Consider the following 18,747-nt stretch of genomic DNA (forward strand, 5'->3'; position numbering starts at 1 on the left):
TGGTAGTGGTATATATTGATTTAGCTACAACTCTTCATATTCGTTAATTTAAGATTAAAAGAGGGAAAACCTTGATTCATGTACTAATTTAAAATTCTTGATTGTTCTTCACATTCCTTTTTTAATAAATAACTTACAAGTCAAAAATTAATTAAAATAATATTATTTAATTAATTAGAAAAAAATGAGAAAACCTTGATTCATGCACTTATTTAAAATTCTAGAAATCCTAATTGACTCTTGTTCTTCTACAATCCCTTTCTAATAAATAACGTACAATTCAAAAAATAATTAAAATAATATTATTTAATTAATTAGATGTTTAATTTAGTCTATGGGTAAAATGGTAATCCAACTTTTCATTTTTGGAGCTTCCCACTTTTAGTAAAGACTAAATGTGCTTTGCACATGAGTCCTGTGAAAGGTATGAATTACTGTCAAAATCACATTTTAATCAGTATCGCAAGCTTTTCAAAAAAATACTATATAATTTATAATAGATGAACAATCAATGTATTCAAATAACTTCTTTGTTGTATGTTAAATGATTAGACATTTGATAAACCTGCAAAATTTAGTTTGGTAACTAAAATAATGAGCTACATTTTTAAGTTATTAGATCCAAACATATGATATATTAGTATGTGCAAAGATGAATTAACAAAAATGATTAATGTTTCTCATTTAAATGCACAATTAGAAAATTTCTACATATACCTTAAATTAGTATCTATACTTCAAGTCCAACACCCATACAAGTATGAATGCTTCATGGAAGAAAAATTCTATAATGGAGAAAGAAAGCAAAATCGAAAAGTTGAGGATATTGCAAAGAAAGTCCTCATGCTCTGAAAAGAAAATTTTGTTATTGTTATAGACAACATATCAACATAAAATTGTTCACTGTTTAATACTACACATGTATTAAATTTACTCTCTTTTTTTTCCGCTGCTATTTTTTCTTCTTGATTACCAATTGTTTTTCAGCATTTTTTTGGTTATCCTCACTTGCAACTTCTGACTCTCTTATCCTCTCATGTTGAATTGTGCAATTTCGTTAATTCGATTTCATATTGTGAGCTTCCATCTTTGTAAGTTGGCTCTTAAATAGCATTAGAAAATGACCATTTAAATTCAAATTTTAATTCTGAAATTGATTTCTACATTAAAGTGATGAATGACTTTCCATATCATAACTTTTCAAATTCTTCCATTATGAGATTTATGATTACGATTAAAACCAATAGCAATGTACTCATTTATCAAGAAAATGATAATTTAATTATTAAAGGGCTTAGAACTTCAAATTCTACCATTATGTAATTAAAATATTAATAGCATTAGGAAATGACCCTTAAAATTCAAATTTTAATTCTGAAATTGATTTCTACATTAAAGTGATGAATGATTTTCCATATCATAACTTTTCAAATTCTTCCGTTATGAGATTTATGATTACCATTAAAAGTAATATCAATGAACTCATTTATCAAGAAGATGATAATTTAATTATTCAAGGGCTTAAGAACTTCAAATTCTACCATTATGTAATTAAAATGTTTATATTTAATCAAATTTTAATTTAGTAGAGGGGGCAAAATGGTAATTTAACTTTTCACTTTAGAGCTTTCCACTTATAATAATATATGATTAATTTAGTAGAGGGGCAAAATGGTAATTCAACTTTTCACTTTAAAACTTCCCACTTATAATAATATATGATATATGATATGATATGATTAATTTAGTAGAGGGGCAAAATGGTAATTCAACCTTTCACTTTGTAATAATATATATGATATGATACATGGTAATCCAACCTTAGATTTTATATGATATATGGTGTGAGAAGAAAGCAATCAAAGAACTCAACAGCTTGAAAGCTCAAATGCTGCCTGCCTTTGCTCTTGTGTTGTCATAGTGCCGCCATCATTGTCGATCTTGCAGCCTCTTTCTTCATCTCCGCAGCTTTGCCACTTCCTCGGAAATACATGTACACTTGCTGCAGATCGCACAGCGCGTGAAAAGATGTTCAGGTAAGAGAAGACAGTAAAAGCAATGAGATAGCAAGGATAAATGCTTCAACCTGAATAACCCATATGCTGGTCAGTGATTCAAGACAGAAGAATGCAAATCCTATGAAGTAGAATACCTGCAAGTAAAAAAGCCTTACTTGTTAAGTCAATGAAACGTCTAAAAATACTCGTTAAGTCAAGAACTTGAAGCTTACCCCAACCAAACCATTCCAGCCTAACAGATCAATTGCAGGCAAGATACCACTGTTAAACAAGGGAATACGAAAAGGTCGTTATATTTTAGCATACATACATAGTTAAAAACGTATACATATAAGTCAAAGAGTGAGATTCAGCCGAGCATGGTTTTATGAGGGTAATGCAAAAGGATTTCGTATTCTAGAATCTCATTGTACCAGCACAAATTGCTTCTTCAAATATGGCAAAACAACTTACGCTAAAGATTTTCCTTTGAAGAAGATAGGAGGTGCCACAGTAGCAATGATGCAGAATCCAATGTGAAACTACAACATGAATATGAACAATCAGTACTGTTCTCAATAATCAACTGTAATAGAAGAGGAAAAACTGAAAAGGGTGATGTAACATTTACGAGATAACATAAGAAGAACCATCCGAACTTCAGTGCACTATCCGTCCTGCAGAATAGACATAATGACATAAACATTTTGCGAGGTAGAAGAGCATAATCAAATAAATACAAGAAAGGTAATGTGAAAATTATTTACCACAATGAGGGAATACAAAATAGTACCTCATTGCACGATACAGAGGACGATACCACAGCACATAGGCTCCTGGGACACCAGATATTAAGTAGATAATAGCAAGAAGCCAGATAGTTATACCTACAATGACAAAAAGAAATCTAGCTGGTTAGTTTTCATTTGCAGATAAATTTTTTTTTGTTTAAATCTAGTTCAGCAGCAACCTTCTCCTTTGATCCAAGCTGAGGTAACTGCTATGAGGTTCCATAGAAGACAGGCTGCCAAACCTGCAAATCACCACGTGCAAAGTAAATCGATAAGTGCATTAACAAGAGAGACCAATTCGAGCTATTAAAAAGGAATTTTGATAAGCCTATATCTTGTCCTAAATCATTCTATTAGACTATTTAGCAATGTTTCCCCTGTGCTCTTTTATCTTTAGTTGGAGTGGCAGCTTTGAGATGCAATTTTTCTTAAAACATTACTACCATAAACATGACTTACAAATCTAATCCAAAAGCTATCAAAAAAGCAAGTTTGTATATTCTAGATCCACATTTGAGTGTCATTTAAATCAAGTTTGCTGCCTGAAAAATGGGTTTGTGATTTAGAAATCTCAAATGCAAATGCAAATGCATTAATACTCCTGATAGCTGGAAAACAGTAGTACATATTTTGTTTAGAATAAAGCCAATCAACTATAAGCAGAAAGAATTATCACTATGCATCTTGACCTCCAGTAGATATGTAAACTAAAAGGTTGTAGAATAGTTGCTAGCATGGTCAACTGAGAAGCCTTACGAGTATCTGTTCACTAGGGGGCTATGCAGAAGACATTAAAGGGAGTGAGATCGATAGACATACCCAACCATGTAAAAAATGCAACATACTGCAACTTCTGTAGATGGATTGGAATTTCATTTGCAATATCATGATGAATAATGGGGAAGAAAGGTGGCCAATTCTTTTCCTCTATGACAACTCCAGCTGTAGTGTATAACCAAAAAAATATCAGCTCACATGTGGGGAAGAATCAATCAAATAGCTTAATTTAGTTCATATTTACAAAAATGTATACGTTACACCGGAGAACTACCTCTTGCTATAGCATCTTCCCTCCTTTTCAAATCCTAAATGAAACCAATATAACAGCCAATTAACAGAATATAAAATGCACAAAGAGAAATATAGTCTATGCCATAGATTGTTTTAAACACTAACTTGAGGAATGTAGCTAACACAAAATGATAAAAACCGTCTCCCTACTACTAACACAAAAGCAAATGAGGTATAATAGCTTCCAGAGCTAGACACAACATTCACATGATATTCATACTTGATGAACCTCTGAATTGACAAAAGATCGTTGACACAAACAGTGAACTTAAGTTGTTTCTAATATGTAAGAAAAGCAAAAGCATGATAAGTACCAGCAGCCACAATAGGATGTAACACAAGCTTACCTGTTCTAATTTTTTTAGTTCAGCTTCTTTAGCTTGGAGTTCTTTCTCTTTATTCTTCAGATCCTGAATTGTTATATGAGAGCAGTGTTATTCAACCCTATCCCTCGGCAAACACACCAGTAATGTGGTAAAAAAATGTACAAAAGTTAAAGTTGACGATTCTGTTTCACCTTCGGATTATCAAGAGGGATATCAACTGTTGCACCACGATCATAGTCAGCAGGTTCATGAGGAAGAGGTGAAAGCCTTGAGTTTGTAGCAGGAGGAACACTTGCAGGATTCTGAAGATTTAGAGAATAAAATAGTGCATAAGCAAGATAATACACAATCATTAATTGGTATGAGAACAGAGACATGCAAATCGATATTCTAACAAATTCAGGATTTAAGATCAAGCCCTCACATTAGTATGTAGAAAAGAAAAAGAAAAGAAAAACTCAAGTTCAGTTTTAACATGATAAAGTATTTCTGTTACATTTATATTAAAGTTCAAATTAAAGTAGATCATAAACCAGAAGCTCACAGCAGTCCCTAAATTAGGTCATGAGAAAAGGACGAGGAGGAGGAAGAAAACACAGCCTTTATCCTGAGGTAGTGTGGGTAGATATCTTGATGTTTTGACTAATACAACGGGCAAACACCAAGGTCTCAGAATTAGCTACAGAATACCATAGGAGAAAGGTTAGACAGGCAATACACCGTAGAAGAAGAATACTGACAATAGGAGAAACGGTAGGTGGTTTAAAATTTGTAACAGGACAACATAAAAGACAAATTCTAACTCCCTCCTTTTGTAAACCATTCACCAGTTGTAGCTGAAAAATGAATTAGCATCTTGTGTATGCATTACAAAGAATGCCTGATATGTTTAGAAATCCATTGTTTCTTTCTAGGTAATGGGGGTCCTCTCACAAAACAAAACCCTTAGCCTTTGCCTTTTCGAGCAGGATCCATGTCTTTTCAGGATCTTTACTCATTTACAGTTCTCAGATTAGCAGGTTGTACTACCTCCTTCTAAACTTTCTTTGACATTCTTTCCTTTCTGCAATCTGGGATGTCCAAAAATGCTTGACTATATTTCACTCCTATACATCTTTCACAACTTTCAAATATTCATATACATTAAACTATGTCTAACTATTTTTTAACCAATAACCCTCATCCTGATATTTTCAAATACCATTAAATATAATATATTTAGTACACACACAAAAGTATGGGTAAGGTCTCCGTACATCCTGCCCTCCCCATATCCCACTTGTGGATTACACTAAGTATACTCTGTTGTACTAAATATATATAAGTCAAATTAAAATCTTAAACTCCGCACACCATCAATACCTTCATATAAAGAGGGATAAAGAGACCATTAGTTCTGAGCAACTCAGAGTTCCAAACTGAGAAATCAAACCTCGAGGAAAGTAATAAGCTTACCATCATATAAAATGGACCGCTACCATAATTTGATTGACCCTTTCCTTGAGTTCCTTGGTCCTTAGAGAAAAAAAAAAAGAGATTATTTTATGAAGAAACTTATCTAGAATGCACAGAACTAATCATGTAGGTTATAGAAATGAAACATGCCAAATTTTAGAAAACTTTTACAAGAAAGATGAGCTTTTTGAGACTATAGCACACTAATGACTTTAGCATTCAAATAATAAGAAGAACCAACCCAACAGAATTATGATGATCCTCCCCTCTTTAATTACCAATACTCACAAAGATATGGCACATGCGCCTAACTCAACCCCCGTAGGTAACTCGTGAGGTGAGGATTACTCAAGTCCATATAAGCAGATCACTCGTCCATTCCCCAACAATGTGGAACTCTAACCCACTCTAACACCCCCTTCACGCCCAGTCCCAGCTGGAGCATGGACCGGGAACCCAAACAAAGATGGGTATTGTTGTTCAACAACATACAAATTCTCTCTAAACCTCCAGCAAAATCATTCCATACACTTAAACATGACAAAATAATCCGATTGCAACCAGCTTTCTAGTCAGTAAACGAACCCGTAATGCAATATTCTTTACCCACAGCTCAATTCTACAATATGAATTGCAACAAATCCAGTTCAACAAAATTAAATTAGCTAGTCCTAAAGAACAAAAACCCTCAGAATTTTTCAGTATATTCTCCAGCTAAATGACTCTAAATCAAAACCCAAAATGCAATTCACAGATCAGGAAATTAGACCAAACAAACAAGCTTAAATCAACCCCAATTTTTTCCATGGACAAATACATTGTTTCCAACACAAAAAAAAAAACACATTTTTTTAAACCCAGAATTCAAAACCCACAAAAATTCATCCAAATTACATATACAAAAATCCCCTGAAAGAGATTTAATCGAATTTACCGAAAAGGCGTTATCTTCCTGTCCTTCATCAAACGGATTGTCATTGTAATAACGTCCAGCCATGAGAGATATACAAATGCAAACAGATCTTGAAATTGAAGAAATACGTATAGGGGTTTAGATTAGGAAAGTATGAATAAACGTGATGGTGTAGATTTCTTTCACTTTTTCAGATGTATTTATTTACTATATTTATAATTCCTTTATCTGAAAGCATGTCGACATATTCTACTACTTTCCCAGAAGAGATTTGGGGAAATTCATGTCAAAGAAAAACTGAAAAATGTCATTCCCGGGAAGATAACAGAGAGAAATCTTGGGGTTTATATAGGTTTTGAGTTTTATTTTTAGTGTTGAGGGTTGGTGGGGAAGATGGTTCTTGCAAATTTTTTTTAGGACAAAGTTCAATGTCATCGAAAATTGCGATGGTGATAAGTATACTTTTATTCTTTTTTCGTTTTTGGTATTGATAGGGAGCGATTTACCCCTTAGTGAGATTTTTGGCATGAATATAAACTATTCGAGCTTCAAAACAAATAGAATGAAAACAATGTTCTTTTCAATGATATATTAACGTATTGTATACTTTGGACTTAGATTCGTACATCTTTCGAACTATGTCATATTGAGTCGCACATATTATGAGAACTTTCTCCTTCGTATTGATATGGATTCGGATTCACGTTAAATGTCATGTGCACCTCATCTTTAAAAGCTTACTAAGGTAGAAACCTGATAGTCCTGCTTAACTCACCCTCCCTCAGCGTCGCAAACTCACAATTTTAGTTGATTGGTTTTATTCCAAACACATGAGGGATTGAGTCATAATTTTAGTGCCAAAAAGTTGAGATCATTCTTGTGAGTGTGTGCATCCTTTTGCTAACTCTTCAACAAAGATTAGGTAGATGGAAAGGTCTTTTTTACCTATATTGAACTTGTATCTTCTATCTAATTTACATATTGTTACATGGTTGAGTGGTTGTAGGTCTCCAACTCCTTAGGTAATGACTAGTAGTAAATAACTTTGGCATGTGCAACAAGTACATGAGAAAGAATGAAGGTATCCTTGTACAACCAAATGAAGTTTGTACATGTTGCAGCAAGTAAAGATATACAACTTCAAGAAAATATACCATTTTGTCAAGATCAATGAATTATATGCATTGGTGCTCACATGTAAGCCTAAATGAACATTAAAATGATGCAGCTTGACAAGAATCCGATGAGCAAGCTGTTTTTACAGGTCATTAAGTCGCCTGCATGTGTTGGTATTTTCATGAATCGCGCTTCTTTGAGGTGCATTTTGCTTCAGTTTGAAGTTGTCTTTAGCACGGTGCTTGGCCTGCAAACCGCCTTTCTTTTTCCGAGTATCTCAGCTCCTTCGAAGAAGAAATAATCTTAGTTTCTCACCGGCTGAATTCCCAGTATGCGCGTCTAACTCAAATCATTCACCATCAGATCTTTTGTGAGATTCTCTTCTTATCATTTGTATGAGGTCCTGAACAACTTCAGACATTGGTGGCCTGAATTCTCGCTCATGCTGTATAAGAGTTTAAAAGTTAAGTGACATTTGAAGGCAAACCTATTCCACAACTAGATCCTAGAAATATCCTTCCAACCGATTGAGATGACGAACAATCTAAGACTATTCGGTACACTCAGCGATTAGACAATGCATATTAGTAAGCATTTATGTGTTTCACATGAAGGAACAACAGAATAACTCACCTGAACACAGCGGGAAATTATGTCAGCAAAGTGTGATAGTGATTTAATGGGGTATTTTCCATCGAGAGCAGGATCAACCATCCTTGTCAAGAGATCAATATCATGTAGCTGAGGGATTGCCCACCTGACCAAGAACTGCTCTCCTCGACTCCGTGTCCTGAACATGATATGCAGGTGTGTTAACTGAGAAATGAGGCACAACTATATTAGCTCAAAAAGATGCAGAAGGCTTTTTTACCGGTCATATGACATTCTGCCTGTTATTAGTTCCAGCATCACCACACCAAAACTGTAAACATCACTTTGGGAAGTGTAAATCCCTGACTCAAATTCGGGAGCACCGTAGCCATATGTTGTGAGAAGTTGTCCCGACAACTGAAAAATCAGTGTAATGTCAACTTGATATAGTTTTTAACATACCTTAGATTGAACGTAACAATAATCAATCCCAAGACTACTTTATCAAAAGAACAACAAATAACAGCAAGATAGATGATCCACATGCATCCTAGAGCAACTTTCTGTTCATATAAAACACATCATGAGAAGAGCACCTTCACCATTTGTCTTTACTTACAACAACATACCCATTGGAGTCTGGGAAGGGTAGAGTGTACGCAAACCTTACCCCTACCTCAGATGTAGAAAGGTTGTTTCCTATAGACCCCTAATCTCACATTAAGCGATGTGAAATGCTCAACACATTTTGAGCCTCGCTTCAGGGCTCAAGCGTGCTTTAAGCGCGCCTTTGACAACACCTTCACCCTATCCTACAGGGTGAGAACCAACCATTTCCCAAAGAATATACTTTACACATTTACAGGAATTCATTATTACTGCTCCTTATTCCAACATCTTGTTGAAAACACTTTGACCATCACTACTGTTCCTTTTTTAAATTATTTATTCAGCTCCCATGTCCACTTCTATCAAACACTAGGAATCCATTTTTCTTTCCACTTGCAGCTCATAGAGGAAACTAATAATCCAAGGAAGCATTTCAATTCTTTCTACTCCATAACATTAGGGTCACAAGTTACCTGACTCACAGCACCAGATGATATAAGTGGAGCCAAACCACAATCTGAAACATGTACGGCCAACTCCTCATCAAGCAGAAGATTGGCAGACTTGAAGTTTCTATGAATAATAGGTGGCTCGCAGACTTCATGGAGATACCTGCATTGCATCAAACAAGAATGATTATTAATTAAAAACATGCTCTAGCAGTCTACCTCACTTTTTCATGCAAATCTTGAAATGAGAATCAGACTGCTTAGCAACGGTGAAGTTGTCTCTGTGTGACCTATAGGTCACGGTTTCGAACCTTGCAAGCAGCCACTAATGCTTGCATTAGGGTAGGCTGTCTACATCACAACCCTTGGGGTATGGCCCTTCCCCGGACTGCTAATGCGGGATGTTTTGTGCATAGGGCTTCCCTTTTACAGCATAGCGTGGCAAACCAATTAATTTAATTTTCTTCATCTTTTTCTTGAACATTCAGAAGCAAAGAAAGGAGAGGAAGCAAAAGACAGCTACATCTAACATTTTACATATAGTTAAGACCATTCCAAGTCGTTTGTGTGGCTTTCTATCATGTAATATACACAACACAAGAAAGTTAGGACTAAAATGAGCTTGTTATTGAATTTGCCACTATATCAGAACCATTTTATTGTTTAGTGTTTAATAGCACTGATTTATCATATGGTATGTGCAGAAACACTTATTATAGGTCCCAAAACACTAATACACACACGCATGAACGCGAGCGTGTACAATTATGATGTGCATAATTAAATGTATGTAATGTTATTTGACATACTCTAAAGCTCTTGCAGCTCCAAGAGCCATCCTCATGCGAGTATTCCATGAAAGTTGTCTCTTGAATTCATCGTCGAAATGCAGTGCATCTTGTAGTGTCCCGTTACAGCAATACTCATAGACCAGAAGCCTTTGACCATGCTCTGCACAATAGCCCATCAGCTCAACAACATTAGCATGACGAATTCTGTCAATATTGTTTACTAGGTCAAGAAACTCATCATCCTTTTGTTGATCACAAACTCTTTTGTCCAGTTTTTTGACAGCAAGCAACTGCAGAAGCATCCAAAAGGAGCATGTATCAGAAGTGAAATGTTGCAACCACTTGAATGATGTGGTGCATAGTGCAAGAGAAGGAAGAGCGGTAAGATTTACATGCCAGAGAAATGCATATACATCCCCAAGGAATTTATATAAATGAAACAGCATGCATATACTTACTTTAATAGTTAAAATCATGACCAGAAAAAAGATGCAGCAGTATCTGGCGGTTCCTCTTATAAAGTGAGACAAAAGTCAAGGCAGAAAAATAGTAATATCATATAGCTAGAAGGCTGTTTTTCATTTTAACAAATTTGTAATACACTTCTAGGACAAGATTTCGTCGATGATGTTGGTTACTGGAAAAAAAAAATACTAGTTGAAGATTAATTTGGAACAAGGAGGAAAAGAAAAGAACTAGAAGAAACCTAGAGGAAAAATATTGCAATTACAACTTTTGTCCTTAAGCAGGTCTCAACTAGCTAAAGTAATTCAAGAAACATTATATCAGATACAATAGGTAGAACTCATTTAATAGATTTGCTAAGGAGTGCTCTAATTAAGGATATATGAAGGTGAATTTTCCATTACAAACAGCCTTTTTGCAAATAATTGTGCTTGTATCACAACCATTCTTGATAAATCTAAGCAATGTAACAATTTATACTAGAGATAAAGAGGCAATTTTGATGCTACTTGCTGATAATTTAGCATTCCAGAATACCAAACATGATGGAGAAATAAAAGTAAGGAGAGAAAAAGCGGTAAGTCAAGACTCTCGCAATCTAGTGGAAGTAGGAAACCACGGTTAATAAATTGGTACATCATAATATATTCATGCCGATTGAAAGTTATACCTTTCCATTAGGAAGCTCCACCCTGTATACACTACCCAGCATTCCTGATCCCAACAGATTATCTTGAGAGAAGCTATTAGTGTATTGCTGAAGTGATGCAATTGTGTAAGATTTCACAGAAGTTAGTGGAAGTGGCCTGGTTGGAAGCCTCGTTGCTGTATCTTCAGCAGGCGCAATCGGCTCGACAATAACTCTCTCTTGTGGAAGAGTAGGCGGAGGCGGAGGAGGAGGAGGCGGAGGTGGTGGCGTCAAATCAATATCCAATCTGCCAAGGTTTATCTCACTATCATCCTTCTTTGGCACAGCACTCATGGTTTGCACATTTACCTGCTGCTCATCTTGTGGCTTTGGAATGGGAGCCGGTCTTCTTGGTTGCTTTTCTTTTGTCGTCACAACTAGGGGAGCTGTTTAACACATAAGAAAACCACTTATCACTAAAGACTAAAGAGTAGAAGGTTAAACTTTGAGATTCATTAACTTTTCAGTTCTAAATGCTGCACAACAGACATCCAATACAACAACATACCCAGTGAAATCCCACTAAGTAGGTTCTGGGGAGGGTAGAATGTATGCAGACCTTACCATTACCTCGTGGTGGTAGAGAGACTATTTCCGAAAGACCCTTGGCTCAAGTGCATCAACACAACAGACCCAGTATCTTTTTTTTTCAAGTAACTAAGGGGTCGTTTGGTAGAATGTATAATAGTATTGAAATAGGGTGTATTAGTAGTGCCGAGATTGGTAATGTTGGGATTAATTATGTTGGGGTTAGTTATGCTAGATATAGTTTCTTATCCACGGTTTAGTTTGATATATTAAGGACAGTTCTGTCTTTAACCATACTTATCCATGTATTAATAACCATTGTATTACTAATACCATGGTTTGTTAGGTATAAGTTATACACCCTATAATATTGAATAATATTAGTTATACATATGCTGAAAATCCTAGCAAACAAAGGATTAAATAATACAATCACTAATACATGTATTAATTTCTCTAATACATCCTACCAAACGAAGCCTAAGGGAAAAAAGTTGAACTTTAGGAAACAGTGATAAAAGATATCATAAAATAATATAGATATTGAGTATTTTGAAGCACCTTTTTCTATATCATGGCCAGGTTGGACTAATGAACCACTATCTCCAAGATTCTCTCTAGCACCCATATAAGGGGCTATTTCATGGTGTTTGGGGGTTCTTTGAGTCTCGTGCCATTTCCTGAGGCACTTTGGCAGACAGAGAAGGATTGCTAAAACCAATATGATAAATGACAAAACTGCTGCAATTGATATCCAGACCACCCTTTTAACAGATAAAGACTTTTTTTTTCCTGTTGAACTTGATTCTGCAGATGCTGATGGTCCATCGGCCTGTGTTTTAGGTTTGCTTTGAGAAGATGGCGTCTGTGCTGAAGTTGGAGACCCAGAAATGGGAGGTGCTGTTGATGATGTGGGTGGAGGTAAAGGAGCAGTACTACTGTTGAAAAGATTTCCATCTTTTCTGCACGAAAAACAAAACCGGTAACTAAGACAGTACAAACCATCACTGATCATAATCGACAAGGCATGCATCAGATGGTAACAAAATGATCCAACAACTGATACATTGATCTTTGCATATATCAAATATATCTACCAACTTGTACCATTTAAGTCAGCTTAATAAATAAGACTGCCTGACTTCCATGTTATTTTTGCCTCCTGAAAGTTAAGGGCTCGATATATGATTAAGGTGGGTGACCTAACTAGAGTATAGCCACTATGGAATGTGAACTTAAATTATGATCAAGTTTAGACCAGGAACCAGCTTGCTAAACTAAATAACTTGCAATTTTGTCTATTTTACAGGTCATGAATATCATAACTTAACTATTTGTATGTTTTCATATGCATACTGTACTACGGTTTATAAATCTATACCTATATCTGCAGTCTATTTATTGTGTCTATATGAGTTGCTTACTTCCAAGTTTTGAGGGACTGGCCATATGATAGAATTCATGTATTTAAATGACAAGCTTGTCAGGATTCTTTTTTTCTTTTTTCAGGTCAATTTCTTATTCGTTTTATTCTTACTTTTACTCATTGAGCTTTCATTTATGCTAAGGGCAAGTTTAGGATTCATATCCATGTCAGACATTAAGCCTATATTTTTGGTGTACAAAATGACCTTGCAGCATACAAGCTATGTTGCTCGGACTTTCCAAATATATTGTTGCACCAGTGTCGGATTACTTTGGGAGGATCCAATACGAGTCTGAGCAACATAGCATACAAGTACATCCATTTTTTACTAAGTAAGATTTCAGGAACTTGTAAACAAGAAGTTTCTGAAAGGTTTACTTGTGTGTATGAAGCATAGCACAGACGATACAAGTTCTCAAGCTTTAAAGGGGGGTATTGGGAGCTAGAAAAGTTATATGTTTGGTTATAACCACTGGTAGATAGTACAAAAGTGAGGCATTATTGGAAAATAAAGAGCAGTATTAAGTAAAATTGAACTTGATAAGATATTTGTTTCCGCGGTTTCGACATACATGCCTATTGTCTTCTATGATTATATATCTTTTTTGTGGGATATGTTACATGTCAAATGATATCTCCAACAAACGACGAGGGATACAGTGATATCAAATGTGACCAAGATTACATTTTAAGATACAAGATGTTGACTCAACATAAACAAAAAAGAAACAGGTATATGAAAGCATAAAATGAATGTACTTACTTGAAATTGGGAATAGAGAACAACTTTTGAGGTATGGGCCCAGAAAACAAGTTGTTTTCCACATTCCTAGAAAGGACACAGGGAGGGTGGAGAGATGTTAGTAAGATTCTATCATTCTAGTGAACTGAATTATATTCGAGTAAAATCTAGTTTGGAAGAGTACAAATTTGCAAGGGGAAGATCCTGCAAAACATCAAGAGTTCCAGAAAGCTGATTATTCTGCAAATATCTGGAAATCAAGAAGTTAGTTTTATCATATTGATCAAACTATAAAGTTACAAACAAACTGTTACTCACAGAGTGGTCAATGAAGACAAATTTCCTACAGATGGTGGCAATGATCCACTTAAATTGTTACTTGACAAATCACTGTTGAAAGATAAACACCCAAACCAGTTATTCATATGAAAAAAACTAAATGGAAGTATGTAAATGCTTTTGTTTGCTTTCATACAGATTGACCAAAGCGGTAAGGCCTTGAAAGGAATCAGGAATTTCTCCAGTCAAATGGTTGCCATTCAGAGACCTGACACACAGCGAAATACCTGAGTTTGATTCTTCATGAAGAAAGCAACTTTTAATCTACACTATAAATGATACTTACATAGCTGAAAGTTGACTCAGGGAAGACAAAGAAGTAGGGATACTTCCAGTGAATGCGTTAGCTGAAAGAAAACTGTCCAAGGTAAAGAATATCAACTGTTTTACTCAATAATTAAAGCTAGGTTTATCAATATGTCCTCTTTCTTTTCTTTCTTTTTCCCGTGTTTCTGGGGATCCTTCATAAGTCAAATGGTAGAACTTACATATTCCGCAAGGTAACTGGCAGATTAGACGGAATGCTTCCGCCAATATGGTTGTTGCTCAGATCTCTGCCACAGGAGATGACCACAATTAGTATTCACATATCATAACAGTGGCCTCAACTGGCAAGTAAGTACTCCAACTTTGAGTATGCACCAGACACCTCAACTCGTCTCCTCTGAGTCAGTTCAACCCTCCGACTTACAAAATGATCATCTAAACACCTCCAAACCACGAGATGCAGTGGGGACCAGTTGAAGTGTTTAGTTTCCAGTTGAGGTGTCTAGATGTCCACTCTCTAAGTTGGAGTGTTTACTTGCGAACTGAGGCCAAGTTTGAGTGTGTTCACGTATTATGTCTATGAAAAACACATGCATACGAACAAGCAAACTTTTAAGCTAGGAGATATGTGAGAAGCTTACATTATTTTGAGAGAAGAAAATGAGCCTAAGTTATCCCCAAGTTCACCTCCCAAGTTAGCAGCATTGAGTCGACTACAACATGATAAGTAAGATTAGCATTTCAGTTCCACAAAAATCTACGCAATGTAGTAAATGGTAAGTCCTTACATTGTCAGTATGTTTCCATTGTCGCATTCGACCCCTTGCCAAAGTCCATTACATGGGTCTCCACCAACAGCATCCCAGCCCGGAAGGGATGGCGATCCCAGAGAAGCATATAAGTTATTAATTGCAGCAACTTGACCAATACAAAAGGAGAATTGTTAAGAAATTCCAAACATAAAGAAGAAAGTGCCGAAATTGATCCATGAAACCATATAGATATTTAGAATCCAATCAATTACAGAAACAAACCATGTGGAAATTTAGAACCCAATCAATTAACAAAGGCTAACTATGAACTTCCCTGAGAGGCAATCAACCAGAATAGGCGCAAAAGCTGTTAGTCCTCAACTTGCAAACCCAATAAAATGTCAGGACAATGCAAGTGAAGGTACAAACATTATAGGGAAATCTTAGTAGCTGAGCTGGTAGAACTTTCACCTTATTGATGAGAGTTCGATTCTCCACCTTGTAATCTCTCGACCATTTACCCTATCCCCAATTTTTTTTAAACAAAAGGTACAAACTTTATAAGAAGCAAGAAGACTACCTACTAGTTCAAATTTATAAGGACAATAAGCAAATGCAGTCACTTTTGAGCTCAAATCAACAACTAGCTTAGATAATTACATATTCTCACATAATCAGCATTGCACAAAACATGAACTTGGAATTCCCTTATGAACATTTACACTGGAAATTACTTACCCGTTTGGACATGAATTTGTTTTCCCTCTTCTCAAAACATTGTTTTACAACTTTTTTTAAAAACTAAAATGCATGTCAAAACACAACTTCAGTTTCTAAATACTATTTTGCAACTGAACATCAAATACTAATCTTTTTGCCCATATATCACTCAATTCATGTCCAAACGCCTACTAAGACTTGGCGACTGTCGTTCCTTACCATCTCCAGGGTTAGCTTCATCTGAAAGCTGTACAGCAAAAGCTAAAAGAATCCACACCAAAATCTCCAAATTCAAACAGCATACAACAAATCTCTTCCCATCCATTGCCCCAAAAATACAATCTTTTTTCTTCAATGCAATTCAATCTTTCTTTGGAAAACAATTCTGCATAGCCAACACAAAAAGTTCCCAAAACTGCAAAATACCAAATAAAACAAAACATCAATGTCAGTGTATTCCTCAAGCATAAAAATGAAAGAAAAAGACTCAATCACCCACAAATAACAAAAGGGTATCTAAAAAACAACATATAAGAACCAAAAGCTAAATTCTTGACGAAAAAAATTAAAACTTTTGATAATTCAGAAAGAAAAAAGTACAAAAAATGAAAAAAAGAAAAAACCCGACCAAAGATTCAGTGAACTATAAGCAAATGATGAAAATAAAAATGGGAAAAGCAGCATGATTTTCACACAAAAGATTAAAAAAACAGAGGCTTTTCCACTGAATTAAACAAAAGCAAAGAGGATTAAAGACAAGAAAATGAAGTTTTACATGAAAGGTAAGTAATGATTAAGAACTCAATTAAACTGAGATTAATTATAAATTCAAGAGAAAAAAAAGTTTACCTTTATAATTGGTGGAAAAAAAACAGAGTAAAAAATGCTAATCTTGGAAAGTTGCAGAAAGGCACTGAAATTTTTCTTCTTCTTCTCTCATTTAAGAAATAAACAGAAGGAACAAATAGACACAAGTGAGTGACATACATATCTAGTTGATCCATTTGTTAACGTAAATTATTAATTTCATCTCGAATTATAGATAGCTTTAAAAATATCCCTTTATTTGATTACTTTAAGCTAAATACAACCCCAATCTTGTAATATTAATGAAATACATCCCTAAATTCTCGTCAAGTTTAGGAGTATTTTCAATACTTCCTTCGATTTTTATGAAGAACTTCATGTTTCTACAAGAATTTGAGATCATTTGCTATGTCATGCGGCATATCGAGAGTGTATAGGGGGTGTATTTAAGTTTAGTTAGTCAAGTAGATGGGTGTTTTTAAGGTTGTCCATAGTTCGGGGATAAAACTAATAATTTGTGTTAAATTTAAGGGTGTTTTTGATAATTCTCTTTTTTTTTTTAATAGACTGAATGAATTTTTTAAAATTTAAAGATGTATTAATTAATTTTACAAAAAAGAATTATCAGTCTCTAATAAATTTTCCAAGTATATCTAGTAGTTTTAAGAAAACTTTGGGAAGTAATTAAGGGGTAGTATTCATTTATTTTGGATAAGAAAGAATAGAATGAGTAAAAATTTAAACAGATTATTAACTATACAAATATTATTCAAAATGAAGAAAAGGTTTAAAATATTTTTAATACATTATTCTTATTTTTATTTTTTAAAACTGAACCAATTACTCCAAACTCTTATATCTTTTTAACATCAGCACTGGAAAATTCATTTTGTTTTTTTCTACATTTTGGAGTTGGTGAAAGAAAATTTTCACATTGTGCATGAAAGGCCAAGTTTTGAAGTTATAATTTCTTGTTTGATAGAAATTTTGGAGACAAATATTTGCACAAATTTCTATGCTAAAGTCAATGTTATTTTGTTTTGTGTTTGTTTCTATGGGTAGGAAAAGATAGAGAAACTTGATGTAAGCTAAGTTTTTGATCATATAATGAGTATTTTTAGTGATATATAGTTGAGCTTTTATAGAAAAAAAGAAGAAGAAATGTTAGCTACTAGTTTTAATGAGATTATTTTTAAATATATTAAAAATAAAAATTTATATGTAAGTTATGTTTTGTTTTTTTTCTTAATACGAAGTTAGAATATTTTTTTTATTTATTCTCATTATAAAATGTGACATTGCTTACAAATTTTTTTGCATATGGCCACCAAGTACAATGAACAAATTGTATAATTATAGGTGATACGGATTTTAATCAACTTAATATCTTGTATCTAAATATATTTCGATATCACTTAAAACTCAATTCAAACAAAAAAAAAAGAGTTTTACATTGATAATCAATATTTTTATTATTAGAATGTCGTTAATTTTTATTAATTGAAAAATTCATCTTTGAGATTACATCGTCTAGTCCCTTCTATATTCTGTATACTAATCTCCTGTTTTTCAATGATTCTGAATTTGAACATTTTGAATTGCTTTTGTTTGGAATGTTTTTCAACATTAGAATATTCTACAACTTTCTACCAATTACATCGATATATGAAAAAGAAAAAAAAGGTATCCAATGTTCATCTTTCTTTCACAATTTACCTTTGCATCTTTTTATTATTTTAAATCTAGAATTCACTCCACTAATTTAAATTCTTAAAATTCATCTATACTTATGTATTATAAATAAAAGAAAACTCTAATTCAAAGCTCAAATTAAATATCTTCAGTTAAGTAATTTATTTTTTCTTCTACTAAAAAATGAGAAATACAAATATTTTTCTTTTGGC

General features: G+C 34.2%; 2 protein-coding genes across 4 annotated transcripts; both read right to left on the bottom strand.

Moving 5' to 3' along the window:
- Positions 1 to 1,781: 1,781 nt before the first annotated feature.
- Positions 1,782 to 6,930, bottom strand: LOC125866994 (secretory carrier-associated membrane protein 1-like). 2 transcript variants are annotated; one of them, XM_049547397.1, is made up of 13 exons: positions 6,575 to 6,927; positions 5,641 to 5,700; positions 4,377 to 4,487; positions 4,207 to 4,269; positions 3,840 to 3,873; positions 3,608 to 3,730; positions 2,968 to 3,030; positions 2,791 to 2,884; positions 2,629 to 2,674; positions 2,472 to 2,539; positions 2,231 to 2,279; positions 2,087 to 2,152; positions 1,782 to 2,002 (listed from the first exon to the last, which is right to left on the bottom strand). In XM_049547397.1, exons 1-13 carry the CDS (start codon positions 6,635 to 6,637, stop codon positions 1,916 to 1,918), a joined length of 927 nt encoding a protein of 308 aa, XP_049403354.1. In that variant the 5' UTR covers positions 6,638 to 6,927; the 3' UTR covers positions 1,782 to 1,915. The 2 variants fall into 2 exon arrangements, with proteins under 2 accessions (XP_049403354.1, XP_049403355.1); XM_049547398.1 differs by lacking the exon at positions 5,641 to 5,700 and having other exon boundaries at positions 6,575 to 6,930.
- A 625-nt stretch (positions 6,931 to 7,555) lies between these two features.
- Positions 7,556 to 16,912, bottom strand: LOC125866993 (protein STRUBBELIG-RECEPTOR FAMILY 3-like). 2 transcript variants are annotated; one of them, XM_049547395.1, is made up of 17 exons: positions 16,886 to 16,912; positions 16,256 to 16,451; positions 15,353 to 15,482; positions 15,206 to 15,277; positions 14,786 to 14,851; positions 14,584 to 14,655; positions 14,434 to 14,505; positions 14,277 to 14,348; positions 14,143 to 14,208; positions 13,980 to 14,045; positions 12,352 to 12,752; positions 11,245 to 11,648; positions 10,128 to 10,399; positions 9,343 to 9,481; positions 8,541 to 8,677; positions 8,303 to 8,459; positions 7,556 to 8,114 (listed from the first exon to the last, which is right to left on the bottom strand). In XM_049547395.1, the coding sequence occupies exons 2-17, from the start codon at positions 16,359 to 16,361 to the stop codon at positions 8,019 to 8,021; spliced, it is 2,328 nt and encodes a 775-aa protein (XP_049403352.1). In that variant the 5' UTR covers positions 16,362 to 16,451; positions 16,886 to 16,912; the 3' UTR covers positions 7,556 to 8,018. The 2 variants fall into 2 exon arrangements, with proteins under 2 accessions (XP_049403352.1, XP_049403353.1); XM_049547396.1 differs by lacking the exons at positions 15,206 to 15,277; positions 15,353 to 15,482; positions 16,256 to 16,451; positions 16,886 to 16,912 and having other exon boundaries at positions 14,584 to 14,644.
- Between the last annotated feature and the right edge of the window lie 1,835 nt (positions 16,913 to 18,747).

This window comes from Solanum stenotomum, chromosome 6 (genome assembly GCF_019186545.1).
Source record: "Solanum stenotomum isolate F172 chromosome 6, ASM1918654v1, whole genome shotgun sequence".
Lineage (NCBI taxonomy): Eukaryota > Viridiplantae > Streptophyta > Magnoliopsida > Solanales > Solanaceae > Solanum > Solanum stenotomum.